We start from the raw sequence: 15994 nt of genomic DNA, 5'->3' as shown, positions 1-15994 counted from the left end.
GCTTGTTGATTTGATCTTTTTTGTTTCTGGTTTCGCAGACCCCGATTTAGCACTAATCTTGGACTTCCTAATATTAGGCAAACTGATGAAATGTCTCAAACATTGTAACATGTGACCTGTATTTAACTCCTTTGGGTGCCTTTCTGTCAGATGTTTTGACAGCTGTGAATAAACACAAATACTGGGATATGTTGGGGCACAAGGGGGACTGTGCTTCTATTGTATGTCATCCACACTTTAAATGAAGCTGACCAATATTCCAATGTTACTGTTGACAGCAGCAGGGTTTAAACACCTGGTTCTAGAGACAGTCCCTTCAGCAGTCATTATCAGCTGCTTTGACTATTTAAATCACATTTAAAGAACTGCTAAGGTAAGGACACTGTAAACACCAGCAATCCGCTCTATCAGCCAGAAGTCCTTTTTGTTCCTTCATCACTGATTTATCACAGGGGGAGTATTTGCTTTCAAGGAGAATGACAGCTTATCTTCCCCAGACTGCAGAATATCTGATAGCCCAGGAACCACCAAACTGTAGCGTGTCACGTACATGCTAGCTCGCTATTAACCTTTTCTATAATCCACCCTTAAACCATGTTTTTTTTTTCTTGTTTTTTCTAGACTGAAGAGATTTCATTATCAAAGATCATTCATCTCAGTGACACTAAATGATAGAATGTTTAGTAATAGTAAATGAACATTTGTAAAAAAGCCTTCAGAAATGGGCTCCTCTTTGTAGCTTCTCAGGTGCAATAGTGTTTTGTTTTTTACGGGGCATGTATTATGTTCAAATAACACCCCTAGACCTGAGTTTAACAAATTCCTGCTGGCCAAAATATATTAGTAGCACCATGCAGAGCATATTTCTACTCTAGTCAATCACAGAACAAAGCAGTGGGGCTTTTTTTTTTTAATGGGACTGAGACTGTATAAACAAAGCCATGCTATTGTGGGGCAAATATCACGTGCATAGGAAACATGACCACTGATAGTCTAAGTGGCGTGCGTTTGTAAGTTTTTGTCAAATAGTACACCCTATCTTTAAAAGCAATTAGGGGCATATTTTTCATGGAAAATAGCTATTTGTTAAAGATTATGTAAATGCTGGACTCATTAATGGGTTACTTTCCAGGGAACAATAAGACTCAATGTGTTACTGGCTCTCAGTGCCGGCACAAAGCTTGATACCTGGGGCCAGTGCAGGGTTCCACATACTTATGAAGCTATTTGAATGCTTACTATGGTTTGCTGTGCTTTTACCCAAGTAGACTGCTGTAAACTGTTAAGAGTGCAGCTCATACCATTTGCATATGAAGTGCCTACAGAATTCAGCTGCATACCCAAATGTATAAAATGGTCATAAAGTACTGTATATATTATATGTACATAAACATATCTAACAGATGCATGAATTTATGCATTCAGTTTGTAACACAAATAGTGTTGCTGCGGTCTACATGTACCAATATAAAGTATATAGAGAAAAATAGCCAAGAAAAGTTCAAGTAGATATCCAAATAATGTTATAATGCAGTAAAATATTAACCTTTATACAATAAAATATAAAAAAGAAGTGGTGAATATATCCCATGCAAGGGGCAGGTGTTTTGCATTTCTACAAGGGGGGGGGGGGGGTATATTTATTTAAGTCTTTTAGAAAGCAGTCGTGTCTCTTGGCTGAAAATAGCATCAGCCCTGATATAATTCAAGCCTCTTACCACAAACCAGATAAGGCACGGTTCATCAGCATGTATAACTAGGCAGGCACTGCGCTGAGCTGGGCAGTAACTCTCACAGCAGCTCGTGCGATGATGGGTTTGTGGAGAAGCAGCTTGCTCCTGGCTTCTCTCTGTCTGATCGGCAGCAGGGGTCAGTACGCTCCGGACCTGGTCACCTCCCTCCCTGGGCTCTCCCAGACCCCCAGCTTCAAGCAGTGGTCTGGCTACCTGCAAGCAGGCCCTGGGAAGTACTTTCACTACTGGTAAGAGCCTATGCCTTTCTATACAATTCCCTTAGTCAGGGATACTCTACATGCATGACTGTTATAAGGGTTATCAAATGAAAGTGTGTCTCAGTAGCTTTTGTAGTTTTTTTTGCAGGATATTGTTATACGGCTTTATCATTTGACAAGCAAGGTCAGTTTCGTGAAGCTTAGTGCTACTTGTGGATTATCTACTCATACAGTATTTATTACATACTGTAGTTGTTTTGCTTTCGATTTTTTTCCACAATATTGGTTTAAGAAACACCACACACACACACACACAAACACACACACAAAGAACAAAATGTCTTATGCTGTTTCTTATTAAGATACCCTGGTCTCTCTCCACCCCATCGTTTGTTACATTTTGTTAAATTAGTCATTGTGAATGGAAAGGTCAAGGACAGTAGTGGAAGTACTCACAAGCCAAGCTGCATGTGAGTTCACACCAGCTACTAGTGCAGTGCTATCCAGGCTGTTAAAAGATGTGTGTGAAATCTACTTCTAAAATGCTCATACAGTGAGTATAAACACATCTCCTGTGCTTCACCATATACCAGCCTATCTGCAATCCATTACTCTTTATCATGCTTTTGCATGGCTTCATAACATCTGCCACACTTGTTGCATGGTATAGCCCTGTGTAGTTTAAGAGTGGGTGTTCAGCAGGGTGTGTGTTTTCGCGCTGCAGGTTTGTGGAGTCCCAGAATGACCCCGCTAGCGACCCCGTGGTGCTCTGGCTCAACGGGGGGCCCGGCTGCAGCTCCATGGAGGGAATGCTATCTGAGAACGGACCTTTCCATGTGAGTCCTGCTCTCCCTAACGTTCATTTAAATAACCTTTGAACCCATTCAGAGATTATATGGATATAGTCCCAGAACTCAGCTCCCCGGCTCTGTTTTCTAGTTGAACGCAGACGGCACCGTCTACATGAACGAATACAGCTGGAACAAGGTAGCCAACATGCTTTACTTGGAGTCTCCAGCTGGAGTGGGCTTCTCCTACTCTTCAAGCCAGAACTACGCAACCAGCGACCCACAGGTAAGGATAGAGGGGGTGGAGGGGCACTGGGGATTGTGAAGAGAGAGATCTAGACATTTACAGCCGAAACTACTGTAAAATATACTGCTTAAATTATGAGAAAATATTTTAAAAAAACTGCAGTCCCATCCAAAGACACTCTAGTTTCCTATAATATACTATAGTCTGCACTGCCCTATATACTATAGTGTGTTTGGATGTTTTTTAATATGGGACAGAATGAAAATATAGGTTCATCAGCCTCTCTTCATGTGTGACCTGATATCTGTTTTTCTGTTCACGTTTGTATTTCTTGCTCTAGGTGGCTGAAGACAATTACCAGGCCCTCCTGAATTTCTTCCAAAAATTCCCCTCCTTTGCCAGCAACGATTTCTATGTCTTTGCTGAGAGCTATGGGGGGATCTACGCACCCACACTCAGCCAGAAAATTGCCAGCGGGTCAAACCAGATCAACTTCAAGGTAGCACATGAGATTCAGGAGCTCGTATGATACTGTTTAACACTCATTAAACCTGATCAAAACCTGTCTGGTGGACAAAGGTTTCGACCAAAGACTCGCTGATAGCGAGAAAAACTCCTTTTCATGTAGATGGGGAAATATGCCAGCCCCCTGATCGTGTGTTTTGTTTTCCAGGGAATGGGTGTTGGCAATGGAATGAGCAGCTATGAGCTGAATGACCAGTCCCTCATCTACTTCGGATACTACCACGGTCTGTTCGGGGACAAGTAAGTGCCACGTCATGGTCCAGTGTACATGACTGCCCCCTCCAACAAGCACAGGAGCAGCATGTGTCCCAACAGAGTGCAGTGTATACAGCTGACATAATACTGTTTCACACTGTTATCACCACTGGGTTACACAAGTGTGAAGCTGACCCAAACACTTCCACTATAGACATGCAACACAAACCTACATGCAACGAACACCAAGCTACTCAGACTTGTTTTAACACCCCAAGCTGACGGGGAGCCGATATTAGTAATTGAATTCATTAACATTACAGTACTTTGTATTCTGTATTGCCTTCTGCACTGCATGAGCTGAAGGACCAGCTCTTCTAATTCAGCCCTGCAGGTGAGTTCTGGATACCAGGTGCACAGCAGACGATGGCAGTCAGTATTGACCTTTACAGCAGCCCTGCAAGGCTACCAGCTCCGTCATGCATCCGCTCATGTAAGCACAGGGGATTCATGTTTCTTTCTGATCCTGTCCAGCTTGTGGGCCGAGCTGAACCAGTACTGCTGCTCTGGAGGATCCTGCAACTTCTACAGCAATGGCGACAGCAACTGCATGAACACTGTGAGTTTCATTGTGTCTCCTAATGACTTCAGGTCTGATCCAAGCCAGTGCAGATGCTGTGCTGGCCATGGATAACTTCAGGCAGCCCTGAGCATACTTTCTAAACAGCACCTTTATATTTGTTATAGTCTGTACAGCAGACATACAATTAAAGCTATAAGGTTTATTATTATTATTTGAAGTAATACTCTAAGGTGTTTTTTTATTTATTTTTTATAACAAATGGACAATGTTCTTTATTGCTTAAATACCATCTCCTTATTTAAACTCAACCCATTTGTAAGACAGGGCACTGAGGATTCCTGACTGCAATCTGAAGCCTGTCTCTGTGTGTGTCTGTATTGCAGGTGTCCCAGGCCCTATACCTGATCCAGGACATCGGTCTCAACATCTACTCCCTGTACTCGCAGTGCTGGGGGGGCGTGGGCTACTCCGCCCGCTATGCAGCTGACCTCTCCAACCTCTTCCGCCACTACAACTTTGATATGAAAGCCCCTGTGAGAGCCTAACCCCCCCCGCCCCCACCCCCACCCATCATCCTCCTTCTTTGCTTCCGCTCACAGCTAAGCATGTCTTGAAAAGCCTGGCTACACAGGGACTGATTGCTTCCTTGATGAGCTGCCTGGATCAGCCCTTGCAGCAGTTAATCCCTGTCTGTGATTACGCAGCCTGGTCATCTGAAACTGTGGATCCTTGTAATTATACTTGTCCGAATTACCGTGGTTGACTAGGTCTTCATTTTTTATTTTTTTAATTGTGATTTTTATTGATCTAGGTCTTCATTTTAAAGCTGCAGTATACTAGCGGTTCTGTGATCCATCTAAGTTAGGCGCACGTACAGCATCCATGCATTAATAATTGAAGATACTGATACAGAAACCAAAGCATACAGGTCTGACCTGAATGCTTTGTGTGTTGTTTCCTCCCAGGTCGAAGCCTCCATCCCCGGAGTCCCTCCCTGTATCGACGGCACAAATTCTTATGATTGGCTGAACCGCGTGGACGTGAGGGCAGCTCTGCACATCCCCAGCGGAGTACAGAACTGGGAGCTCTGCAGGTGGGTACAGCTGGCATTGCAGACTCCATTGTCCACCGAGCTGCCACCCTGGCACACCACAAGACATAGCATTACAATATATTATAATATATGAATAATATAAATATTAGAATATATAACTTAAATCAACATTATAGAAATGTCACCTGATTCAGACTCAAAAGCAATTGAAATACCTATATATACTCTATACATTATATATATACTATATCTATATGTATGTCTTGAATGAACTTGCACTAGTGAGTTGAATGGGGCTATGTGCTGTCTCGTAAGAAGTTCACTGCTCTTCTCTCCAGCTCTGCTGTGACAGCCCTCTATCAGAGGAGTTACCACGACATGACCTCCTTCTACCAGTACCTGCTCCAGCAGAACCTGCGCATCCTGGTGTATAATGGAGACACCGACATGGCCTGCAACTTCATCGGGGGCAAGTGGTTTGTGGAGTCCCTCCAGCAACAGGTCTGTGTGCAGCCCTGATTCTCTGTCCTTGTGTGCAGATCACGGTTGAGGGTCAGTTACTGATTTTCAATTCCAGTAATGTGTTGGAATTGATTACAAGGAATTGATTTGAAAAAGGAATTGGAAAGGAAAAAACAGACATTGACCCCGACCCAGATGCTGATAAAAATCATGAGCGTACACCCGACACCGAGGGTTGGACCAGGGAAAGTGCAAAGGCTAGGAGTGATGTGGTGTATATGTATGTATATATATATATATATATATATATATATATATATATATATATATATATATATACAGTAGTGCTGTGACACAGCTGTATGACATTTCCTAGTGTGAGATGGAAATGACGTGGCATTAGTATATGGTCTAATTATTCTTTACTGTTTAGTTATTGGTTACAGCAGTGAATCTTATGCTAACAGATCACTTTTACATTACAGCAACTGAAGCAGTACCAGCCCTGGTATTTCAATAACCAGGTCGCAGGATACTATGAACAGTATGAGAAAATCACCTTTATGACTGTCAAGGTAAGCCACCAATTGAGCAAAATATGCAGCTGACATTGAATACATGTTTAATAAATACAAGTGATCTAGAACATGATTTTACTGATGCACAACAATGGGCTTATAAAACTTTGCAGGAATGCAAAAAGCATCCGTTTTGAATCCTTACACTTTTGCTAAATCAATGTTTCTTGTCAAATTTTGATGAAACAAGGTAAGCCAGAAGAGCTCATAATAAACCAATGCATTATCAATGCAAAAGTGGTTTCCTGTTTGGCCTGGGTGATTCCTGCACTCATCCATGTCTCTTACTGTATAAGGTAGGGGTGGCCAAAGTTGGCTCTTCCACTCCTGGTCTTTGTTCCAGCCCCTTTCTAAATTGCTTAATGGATCAATTACACCTCCATCCAGACCCTGACATAGTTAATGATCTGATTTTACCCTTTAAACCTGGAGTGGAATGTCCCTCCAGGACCGTGACTGGACACGATGATGAATCTCGTGTAGTTTACGCGCGAGGAATTTTAGCAAATACTTCACTGTGATTGGTCAATTTGTGATATGTGATTTCTAATTGGTTGCACAGGGTTCCGGCCACATGGTCCCTCAGTACAAACCCGGCCCTGCTCTGCATTTGTTTGAGACCTTCCTCAAGAATTCCAACAACTGAACGTAACATCCATGAGTTCTGTATCTATCAGCAGTTTAAAATTGAATTGGTCCAGAACTGACACATAATAATAGTTTATAACAGTGATTAGTTTCCTTTTAATCTTTATGTATCTGCAATTAAAAAATATATATATTTAAATTCAATTTTGTATTATTTTTTTTAACCGCACTTAAGAGAATAACTTCCAGTGTCTTATGTATGGTAAAAGATTAAAAAAAATAATAATGGCAATAGATATACAGAACATATTGGTATGTTAAATTAGCCGATGGTACCGGTATGTTTCTTACACTAAAACGTGCAGTTCTTTTTCCTGAACCTGGATACAGTTCTGTGGTGTACAAAGGGTTACATTACCAGCACACATACATGTGGGGAAGACAACAGAATTGCTCTACACTGCCATCTAGGGATGTACCAGTAGAACTGCACCAGAAACAGAATACTGTGCCCTGGACCTGGTACACCTCTTTCCACTTGTGTTAATACTAAACAGATACATCCATTACCTGTTATATATATACCGGCATACAAAATACAGATAATTACAGATATTTTTGAAATATAGGTATTTACTTTGAAAGACAACCAGGAACATTTTCTCCTAAAGAAAAATCTAAAAAGAAAAAACAGGTATAAAAGACAGTCGAGCCAAATAAAATGTGTTTTAAAAAAAAACAACCCTTTATTAATAAACAAAATACATAGTAATCATTCTTGATTTTTTTTATAACCTGATATCTGTGTGCATTGCATGATGAGAGGACTGTCCACATAATCCCACATCCAGGTTTGACTGTAGGAATAGAATACAGCTCTCTAAGATAAAACAACACACCCTCACACAAATCATCCTGATTCATAATGATTTAAAAAAATATGACAGTGCAGTTTAGAAACTAGTTCAATTAAAGTACTTTAAAGATGTATCTGGTACACCAGCTGTAACAAAGACATCAGTAAGAAAAATACTGCATAGAACAAATGTGGTATTTCTTCCATCCACTGGGGGCAGTGTTGCAGAGGGCAGGTTAATGCTTCCACTCTAGTGTACTTGGAGGTTAGACGTGATTCTGAGAGCTACAGGTCACAGGTGTGCTTTACTCTAGTTATTAAAAAGTCACCAGGATGTGTTGACAGAAAATTACACAAGGTGAATCTAAACAGAAGCAGAATACACTCATTAGGCCAGATCTTGACATTTCACACCCACAGCGAGCAGATCTTCAGGAAAGTGAAATCAAAGTGCTTCTTAGACGTAACCCCACACAGGTGGCAAAACCTCTGGAGTGTCTTAAGGGTCTTGTACTGGTATTCAGAGCCCACTCTTTGAGTGCGCCTCCTCCCTCAAGCGTGCATGTGAGCGCGTTGTCAATTTCAACCTCCCCCACTGCCGATTACACAAGAGGCAGGAGACCCGCTTAAGTGTGGACTCTGCAAACGAAGCTGTGACCGAGTGAAGTGCAAGAAGAGCAAGAGGAGAATTTACAAGGACTGCGCGAGGTGGACAGGAGGATTCAGAGGTAATTAGCAGTTATTGGGCGAGGCCAGGGTGAGGAGGCAGCAGGAGAGCAGCACAGGCCAGTGGTCAGTACGGAGAGTTGGTCAGGAAAGACTGGAACATCTTGAGGGCCGGCCCCGGAGCCCACTGTGGCACCATGTGCCCTGCGCCCTGGAGAAGACAGAGAGGGAGACCGCATGTCAACCGAGAGAGGCCGGGCAACAAGGGGTTCTTCTGTGAGACTAATGTATAGGTTACAAGCTCCAGTGTGTAGAAATGTCACCACAGCATAGCATTGAATGAAGTCGAATGCTTAAAGGTTTAACATTTTGGGGATAAAAACAGGGTCATTATATTTGTAATTTGTAAACAATCACGATTGCAGATGCTTCTTTTATAAATGAGCAAGACTGAATTTATGTACAGATGGAAGACTGAATAATCATTTATCCACACACTACTTTAAAAAGCACACAGTAAAGAGCGACATTGTACCAACTCATGTTGGCTAATTGCTGCCAAGCAACTTCACCCCAAACAGAAAGTTATTTTTATTACCTTGCCTTAAATCTTGCTGAGATTGCAGACTTACACATAAAATAGCATGTAAGTCGTGCATGAGCGTGAAGGACACGGTAATATAAACCACTCATATTGCATAACACATCAGTCCTCACCTTTACAGTCAGGAATGTCAGGTTGCTGAACTGTTCATAGAAGCCGGCAATTTGGTTGTCATACAGCCAGTGCTGGTACTCTGTGGTTTTCTGTTAAAAAAAAAAAAAATAATAAAAATAATAATATATATATATATATATACACACACACACACACACACACACAACAACCGTGCACAGATCCAACCTGACCACAGCACATATCCAAGGAGGAACCTGTATGGTCTTCTTCATTCCTTACCATAGTGTACTATTAAAGAGGTGCTGTGCATTTACCACTGTGTTAACAGTTAATGAATATGGAGTCTAGCCCATTCCAAACTCCCCTGCAGACTGAGAGGGGACATGCTTGAAAGCAAGACACAGTGCCGCTTTCTGCGCCTGTTCTATGAGCGATACTTGATCAAACTTAGACATACCAGAACACCCCACTGCATGAGCAAAAAGGTAAAGAGGCTTGAACCACACATACATCCACTGCATCTAGGAAACAGGTTGATTGAACCCATCCACAGAACTGTGAAACGACAAGGGTGCAGTGTTTTTTGACTGAATGCCCTCCCCTACCTTCATGTTGAGTTGCTCCACAAACCACTGGTCCCCCAGGAAGTTGCAGGCCATGTCAGTGTCTCCGTTGTACACCAGCACCCTCAGGCCCTGGGCCAGTAGCTTCAGATAGAAGTCTATCATGGTTGTGTAACTCCTCTGGTACTGGCTCGTAACCACGTCACTGCAAAACAGGGCAAGCAAACAACTGATAAGACAGGGCTTGAGATTGGGCTAGGAGGGCGAGGTATCGTTGGAGGTCATGGAACACAGACAGCATGCTGAGACAGCAGACCCCCGTGCTTCGAGTTCCTTCGAGTGCCGTGTTGGGACAGTTACCTGCAGATATCCCAAGCTGGGAGAGTGTCTGGGATGTGCAGAGCCTTCCGTACATCCCCTCTGTTCAGCCAGTTGTTCTGAGCCGTGCTGTTGATGCAGGGAGGCACCGATTTCAAACCGTCCCCTGTGGGCTGTCCAAACAGAAGACAGGTCAGCCGACACCCACGCCATTGTTTGTCTCCTAGCAGGTTTGAAGAGGTGAGAATGCTGTGGATCCTACACCTTCTAAAGCTTTACTGGGATATACTGTGGTAAAACTGTAGTAAAGTGTGGTACAGTTAGCACTCGCATATCCAACCCTACAATTTTGACTTGGGACGGTTAAACGCGTGTGACGCATATCTGATTATTGCATTTTGGCCCGTTCCAACCCTTGTATCTTTTTTGTGTTCCCTGAAAAACGGACAATACCAAAAATACATATCTGAAAGGACTGTGTTTTAAAATAAGTAGGCTTCCATTTAGGTGTACTGTATTGGTTTCGTTGGTACAGTACTATATTTTTAATAGTAGTATTTTAATTCAGAACGATATGATTCTGAAAATCAAATCTAAATGTTATCCATGCACAGAACTGTGTCAAACGTAAAAGGCAATGCAATTTAGCAAAACCAAAAGATTTAAGAAAACACAGTTTCCAGAATTAAAGAAGTATCCAAAGTCAGTATTCAAAATTGCAGAATATAGTGCTCGATAAGGCTCTAATGTCAGTTCACTTGCAAACGAAAATGCACAAAAGCAACAAAAGATCACAGATAAACAAAAAAAAATACATCACAGTATCTAGAACAGTTTAGTGATTTACTGTTACATTACCCTAGCTTGTCTCGTTTGCTTTGTTTTGGCTGCATTTTCGTCAGGTGAAACTGGAGAAGCGCTGTGTAACTGCACAATATAAGACTGATTTGGCATTAGAGAGCATTCATTCATTCATTTATTTATTTATTTATCTATCGCGGGCTGTGACGGATATTCAGATAAATTGTAACATTGAAGAGATGGGCTTTGCATCATAAAACTGGTGATGGAGTCAGAAATCGCATGTGATGGGTAAGTGCATTCATTTGGTACATTATAAATATATATATATAAAATGGGGATTGCTTTTATTCTTCATACGGATATCTGAGTGCTGACTGTAGCACAGTGAAAACAAGGTATAGCATCAAATTGTAAAGCATGATTTCCATTACACGAGAGTAGATGTTAAAACTTACCATGACTTTTCTAAGGGGGCTCTAGTTTAGCATGTGAACTAGAGCGCTTTTATTTAGAAAGAGTTACAGGGACACTTACCAGTGCTTTATCCCAGCGAAGCCTGTAATTCTGGAAGAGGAGCCCCATGTCTCTCTGGAAGCGTTTGTATGGCCCCACTCCCCCTGCACAATCCAGGTACAGGGCATACACATTCAGCCCCGACACATACACGATACTGAACGCTTGCCTCACCTGTTCACATTACAAAAACGAGACAGAGTTATAAGGTTTACCCATTCTATCCTGTGAGTACTTGCTATAATACAAACCTATTTTTTTTTAGGAAACCCACTGTATCGTTTTGCTCTCACCCCCTGGAATCCTTTGTCATGGGAGATCAGTCCTTGCTGTAAACCTGAAAGGGTCTTGGATGCAATTTATCAAGCTAAAAAGACAGCTGTCCTCCCTGTGCTGGGTTGCTGTTTGCTTTAGGGAATGGTAGGGATGTTCGCATTGCCACTGTGTGTGTGCGATCTCTGCTCTGTGGACTTCTGCATCTAACAATGCCAGTTCAACACATTCCAGGAGCACCAAAATCCATTCCACAAATTAAGAAAAATGAAACAACGAAAATGAACGCCGTGAACGTACCGACTCAGAGCAGCTCTGCTGGGTGCTGTTGTAGAAGTTGCACGTCCCATTCTTACAGCAGTTACTATTCAGATCAGCCCAAAGCCTGCAGAGGACACAATCAATAGGAATCTAATAGCAATCGATACCCTTCTTATTATAAGGCTTTGTTTAAGGCAAGCTAACATTCTATTAGCTCCATAAATATTCTTTTCTTCTGTTGAAGATGTTTTATACAGGGAGAATGCAGGTGCTTCAAAGACAGACCCTAATTTGATACTCACTGCTCCCCAAAGAGGCCGTGGTAGTATCCAAAGTAGATGAGAGACTGATCATTGAGAGCGTAACTGCTTAGCCCATTGCCAACTGCAAAGCCCTAATATCAAGAAGATACAGGTTAACGTTAAGGTTACAATTTAGTCAGAGTCAGGATCAGCCAATAATCTTAAAGTCAGGATTTGGTTATTTGGTAATTGTAAAAAAAAAAAAAATACATACAATTATACTAGCTGCTTCTAGAATTAACTGGATAATCCAACATTGTATTTAAGGGTTTTGAGCTATTTGCAAAACACAATTAGTCAAAAGAGTAATTGATCGTCTTAACATGAATAATTACAAAGATAAAGTCCTCTGGAAATATTCCCTCCCTGATCATACACCCTGGCGTTACCTTGAAGTTGATCTTGGCAGGGCCGCTGGCGATCTGCATGCTCAGCATTGGAGTGTAAATCCCGCCGTAACTCTCTCCAAAAACATAGAAATCTTGTTGGGTGAAGTTGGGAAACTTGGCAAAGAAACTCTGCAAGGCTTTGTAATTGTTCTGGGCCACCTGTTATGGGATGTGAAGAGAACACCGAAACATCAGAACTCAGCAGAGAAACAGGAGTTCTGTACTGGTGGAGCGACGGGACCCTACCCGCATGCAGACACACAGCCCACGAGGCTACAAGAGACACAGTGTGCATTTATTTACCCATGTGGCTATTGTATTATCTCACTGCACCTGCAATGTTGTGTATAGTGCACTTTGATTTATGACCTCCTACAAGCCTCTGTAGCCGTTGTCTTCCCCCATGATGTCATTAGTGGCCCCAGATCACATGCAGACCTCTCGGCTGTGTTGCTCCCACTATCATGCACCTAACCTATAGCACAGCAAACAAAGCTGTCATTTCAAAGTGTTAAGTTATAAGCACGTGACTCGTTTGACTAGGTGTGCATTGCGCTGGGTTAAACATAGCTTTCACGTCCAATGCTCCAAATGCTTCACCTCATCATCGTTCGTTTGGTAATTCTTGTCATCCGAATAGGAGTAGCCCACCCCAGCAGGAGACTCAAGGTACAAGACATTGGCAACTTTGTTCCAGCTGAACTTGTTTAGGTAAAGGGTGGCTCCATCATCATTCACCTGTAGGGGGAAAAAATAATACACAGGTTAACGTGGTAGCCCTTTACCTCTGGAGGTCAGAGATACGGGGCAATTCGTTCAGTGGTCTCCAATTTAGTCCCCATCATAAACCTGTTACAAAACTAGTTGTGTGAATTGAACATACGTGTGTATGAACTGACAATAACCAATTACATTTATTTTTCATTAGCACAGACACAGTTTATGTCTGTCACATCAGAAGGCTTTTCAAAAAGAAATTGGTATACAGTGACCTTCAGAATTCAGATGCCTCGTGGGTTAGAAAGTGAAACTACATAAATGTCACCAAGGAAACAAGCCTGACCACCACGGAGTCCTCTAGCTTTCCAGCTGTGATGCGGGGATGGGCACTGTCAGCAAGGCCCTTAACTCAGCATGCAATATACAAGCTGCTGAACTCAAAGGGCTACTGTAAGATTATTATAGACATGACACAATACGCTTATATAGTAATACTAAAAGTATTTTACAACATCATCTAGTCAAAATGTTTGCCAAATAATTGTGCTAGTATTATTTTTCTTTTTAGTGCTACTACATATACTACCATTTAAGGTTTTCTAGTTATGGATGACCCAATGTCTCTGAAGAAGATGACCTTTGAGCGCTTGAAAGCTAGTGTCTGTAAACAACAGTATCAATGCTTCAGTTGAACTAGCTCTGTAACAGTTCTATTTTCTTTTCATGCAAACTGCATAGCTGGTGCATGCATTGACCATGATAGAACTGTCCCAATATGCCTACATGGAAAGGTCCGTTTTCAGAGAGGAATCCGTCCAGCGAGCTACAGCCTGGCCCCCCATTCAACCACAAGACAAGGGGGTCACTCCCTGGGTCTCTCTGGGATGTCACAAACCTGGAAAGGCAAGAGGTAATTTTAACAGTGCAGCGCTGTAGATCCTTTGCTGAGGACATTGACCTATTGCTGCAGAAGTGGTGGGGCCATTTGTCTGCTGGCAAGATTCCAGTGGTGAGAATGCTGTTGTGCCAAATGGTGCGGCAAACATAAACAAACTGGACTGTAACCAAAGTCTGACTTCTGAGGCTGTTAAGTGCATAACAGGTCAAACTGGAACTGTGAGTGGTACAGAAATGCAAAGCATAATGGTGATGATTGGGTGCCACAAAACAAATCCATGTTAGCAAATTGAAAGCGTGACAAAAAACAGCTTAAAATTAAACTATTTTTTCCCCCTCTTGAAAACACCCCTCAAAATAGGGAAGTTTGTATGATAGCGAGAAAACAGTTCCATTTGATTAGCACTTGGTTAAATGTAATTCTAACAGTACCAACATAGACTGTTTGTTCGTGGAGCTTGTTCTCGATGGGTCCAGTTTTTATAACAGAAAAAAGGGCCTTAGCGAATCATGTGACTGTAACTTTTTGTTCTCCCAGTGCTTCCACATACACAAATTCTAGGAGTCCATGATATATGTAGACATAAACAACTATTTAGCTTAGTAGTAACCTACAGAAAAGTTCCAAACATTTTCCAGCATGTATTCATGTTTTATAAATATTACACTTTCATATTGTTATTTTATATAAGCTTACCAGTAATGTAAGTATTTTCCTGGGCTCGCCTTGAGGTACCCGGACCACTGCCTGAAGTTGGGTTTGAAGGAGAGCCCCGGAAGATCTAAAACTTCATCTGGATCGTACTGACCCAAAGCGCTGGGGAACAGAAGCAGCACAAAACACGCCAAACAGCGCGGCAACATCCTCGCCACAACTAAGCGCGATGGAACTCGATACACAAATACAATACTCTTTATGAATTATTATTATTTAAATTTCATACACCGTATCGTAGTCCTCTGCAGTATCCACTCTCAAAGTAACGTACGGGTGGTCATATGACCACTTCTTCCTGGCTCAGCCTAAATCATGTGATGAGTCACTTCAACCTCTAATCAAAACGCAATCCCGTTTGAAAACAGCAGCTATGGACTTGTACAGCCTAAATATGTAAATTACAAACCAGTATGAGTAGCCGGTCCAATTGAAAAGTGGGTTTTGTTTTGTTTCCATTAGCGTTATACATGTAGATTAGGAAAAGGGGAAACATTTTGCATGTAAGTAAAGGGACATGTTATTGTTTTTTTCTAACTAGTTTTACTATGAAATCGAGTAAGTTACTGAGCTTACAAACGTATACTGTGTATGAAAAATGCTATTATAATAAACTAGGTCTCCGATGAAATAATATTTTTGCAAAAGGGATTCTGAGTCGACTGCAGACTGTTACTTTGCAGTATCAGAGTATGTTCAAAACAAGCATGCTCAAAGTATGACTGCTTACATCCTTAACAACTGAGTCTGTATACTGTGTTCCTAATATTAAAATGAACTATTGATTTGTTTAAAATGTGACTCTGTTGGTGTAGAGTATAATTGTATTTCCAACACAATGACTATGCAAGCGAGAAATTAAACACCACGAAATTCCCCTGTGCAATGGTCACGGAAGCCCTCGTTTCAAACGCGTCATGGCCCACGTGATAAAACACTTCATCGTGACATGGAAATGACTGACTTTTCTTTTCTTGGTAAAATAAATAAATAAATAATATATATAAAATATATTTAGCGCGTCAGTATATTAAAATACATTTTGTATCACTATAAATAAAAAGACG

The 15994-nt window shown here is 41.7% G+C and overlaps 2 protein-coding genes across 2 annotated transcripts; one reads left to right on the top strand and one right to left on the bottom strand.

Annotated features, from left to right (window-relative positions):
• Nucleotides 1-1728: 1728 nt before the first annotated feature.
• On the top strand, nt 1729-7175 carry LOC117425942 (lysosomal protective protein-like). The gene is made up of 11 exons (XM_034043272.3): nt 1729-1981; nt 2676-2787; nt 2891-3025; nt 3327-3485; nt 3660-3751; nt 4241-4325; nt 4673-4822; nt 5255-5382; nt 5682-5844; nt 6291-6380; nt 6946-7175. Exons 1-11 carry the CDS (start codon nt 1809-1811, stop codon nt 7027-7029), a joined length of 1371 nt encoding a protein of 456 aa, XP_033899163.2. The 5' UTR covers nt 1729-1808; the 3' UTR covers nt 7030-7175.
• Nucleotides 7176-7693: 518 nt separating this feature from the next.
• si:ch211-122f10.4 (cathepsin A-like) lies at nt 7694-15772 on the bottom strand. The gene is made up of 11 exons (XM_034041654.3): nt 14910-15772; nt 14099-14210; nt 13196-13333; nt 12596-12754; nt 12207-12298; nt 11944-12028; nt 11392-11544; nt 10096-10226; nt 9778-9940; nt 9211-9300; nt 7694-8704 (listed from the first exon to the last, which is right to left on the bottom strand). Exons 1-11 carry the CDS (start codon nt 15074-15076, stop codon nt 8621-8623), a joined length of 1374 nt encoding a protein of 457 aa, XP_033897545.2. The 5' UTR covers nt 15077-15772; the 3' UTR covers nt 7694-8620.
• Nucleotides 15773-15994: the final 222 nt, after the last annotated feature.

This window comes from Acipenser ruthenus, chromosome 20, assembly GCF_902713425.1.
Source record: "Acipenser ruthenus chromosome 20, fAciRut3.2 maternal haplotype, whole genome shotgun sequence".
NCBI classification, from domain to species: domain Eukaryota; kingdom Metazoa; phylum Chordata; class Actinopteri; order Acipenseriformes; family Acipenseridae; genus Acipenser; species Acipenser ruthenus.
Note: the sequence above shows the minus strand (reverse complement) of the source record. Positions and strands in the feature narration are given on the sequence as shown.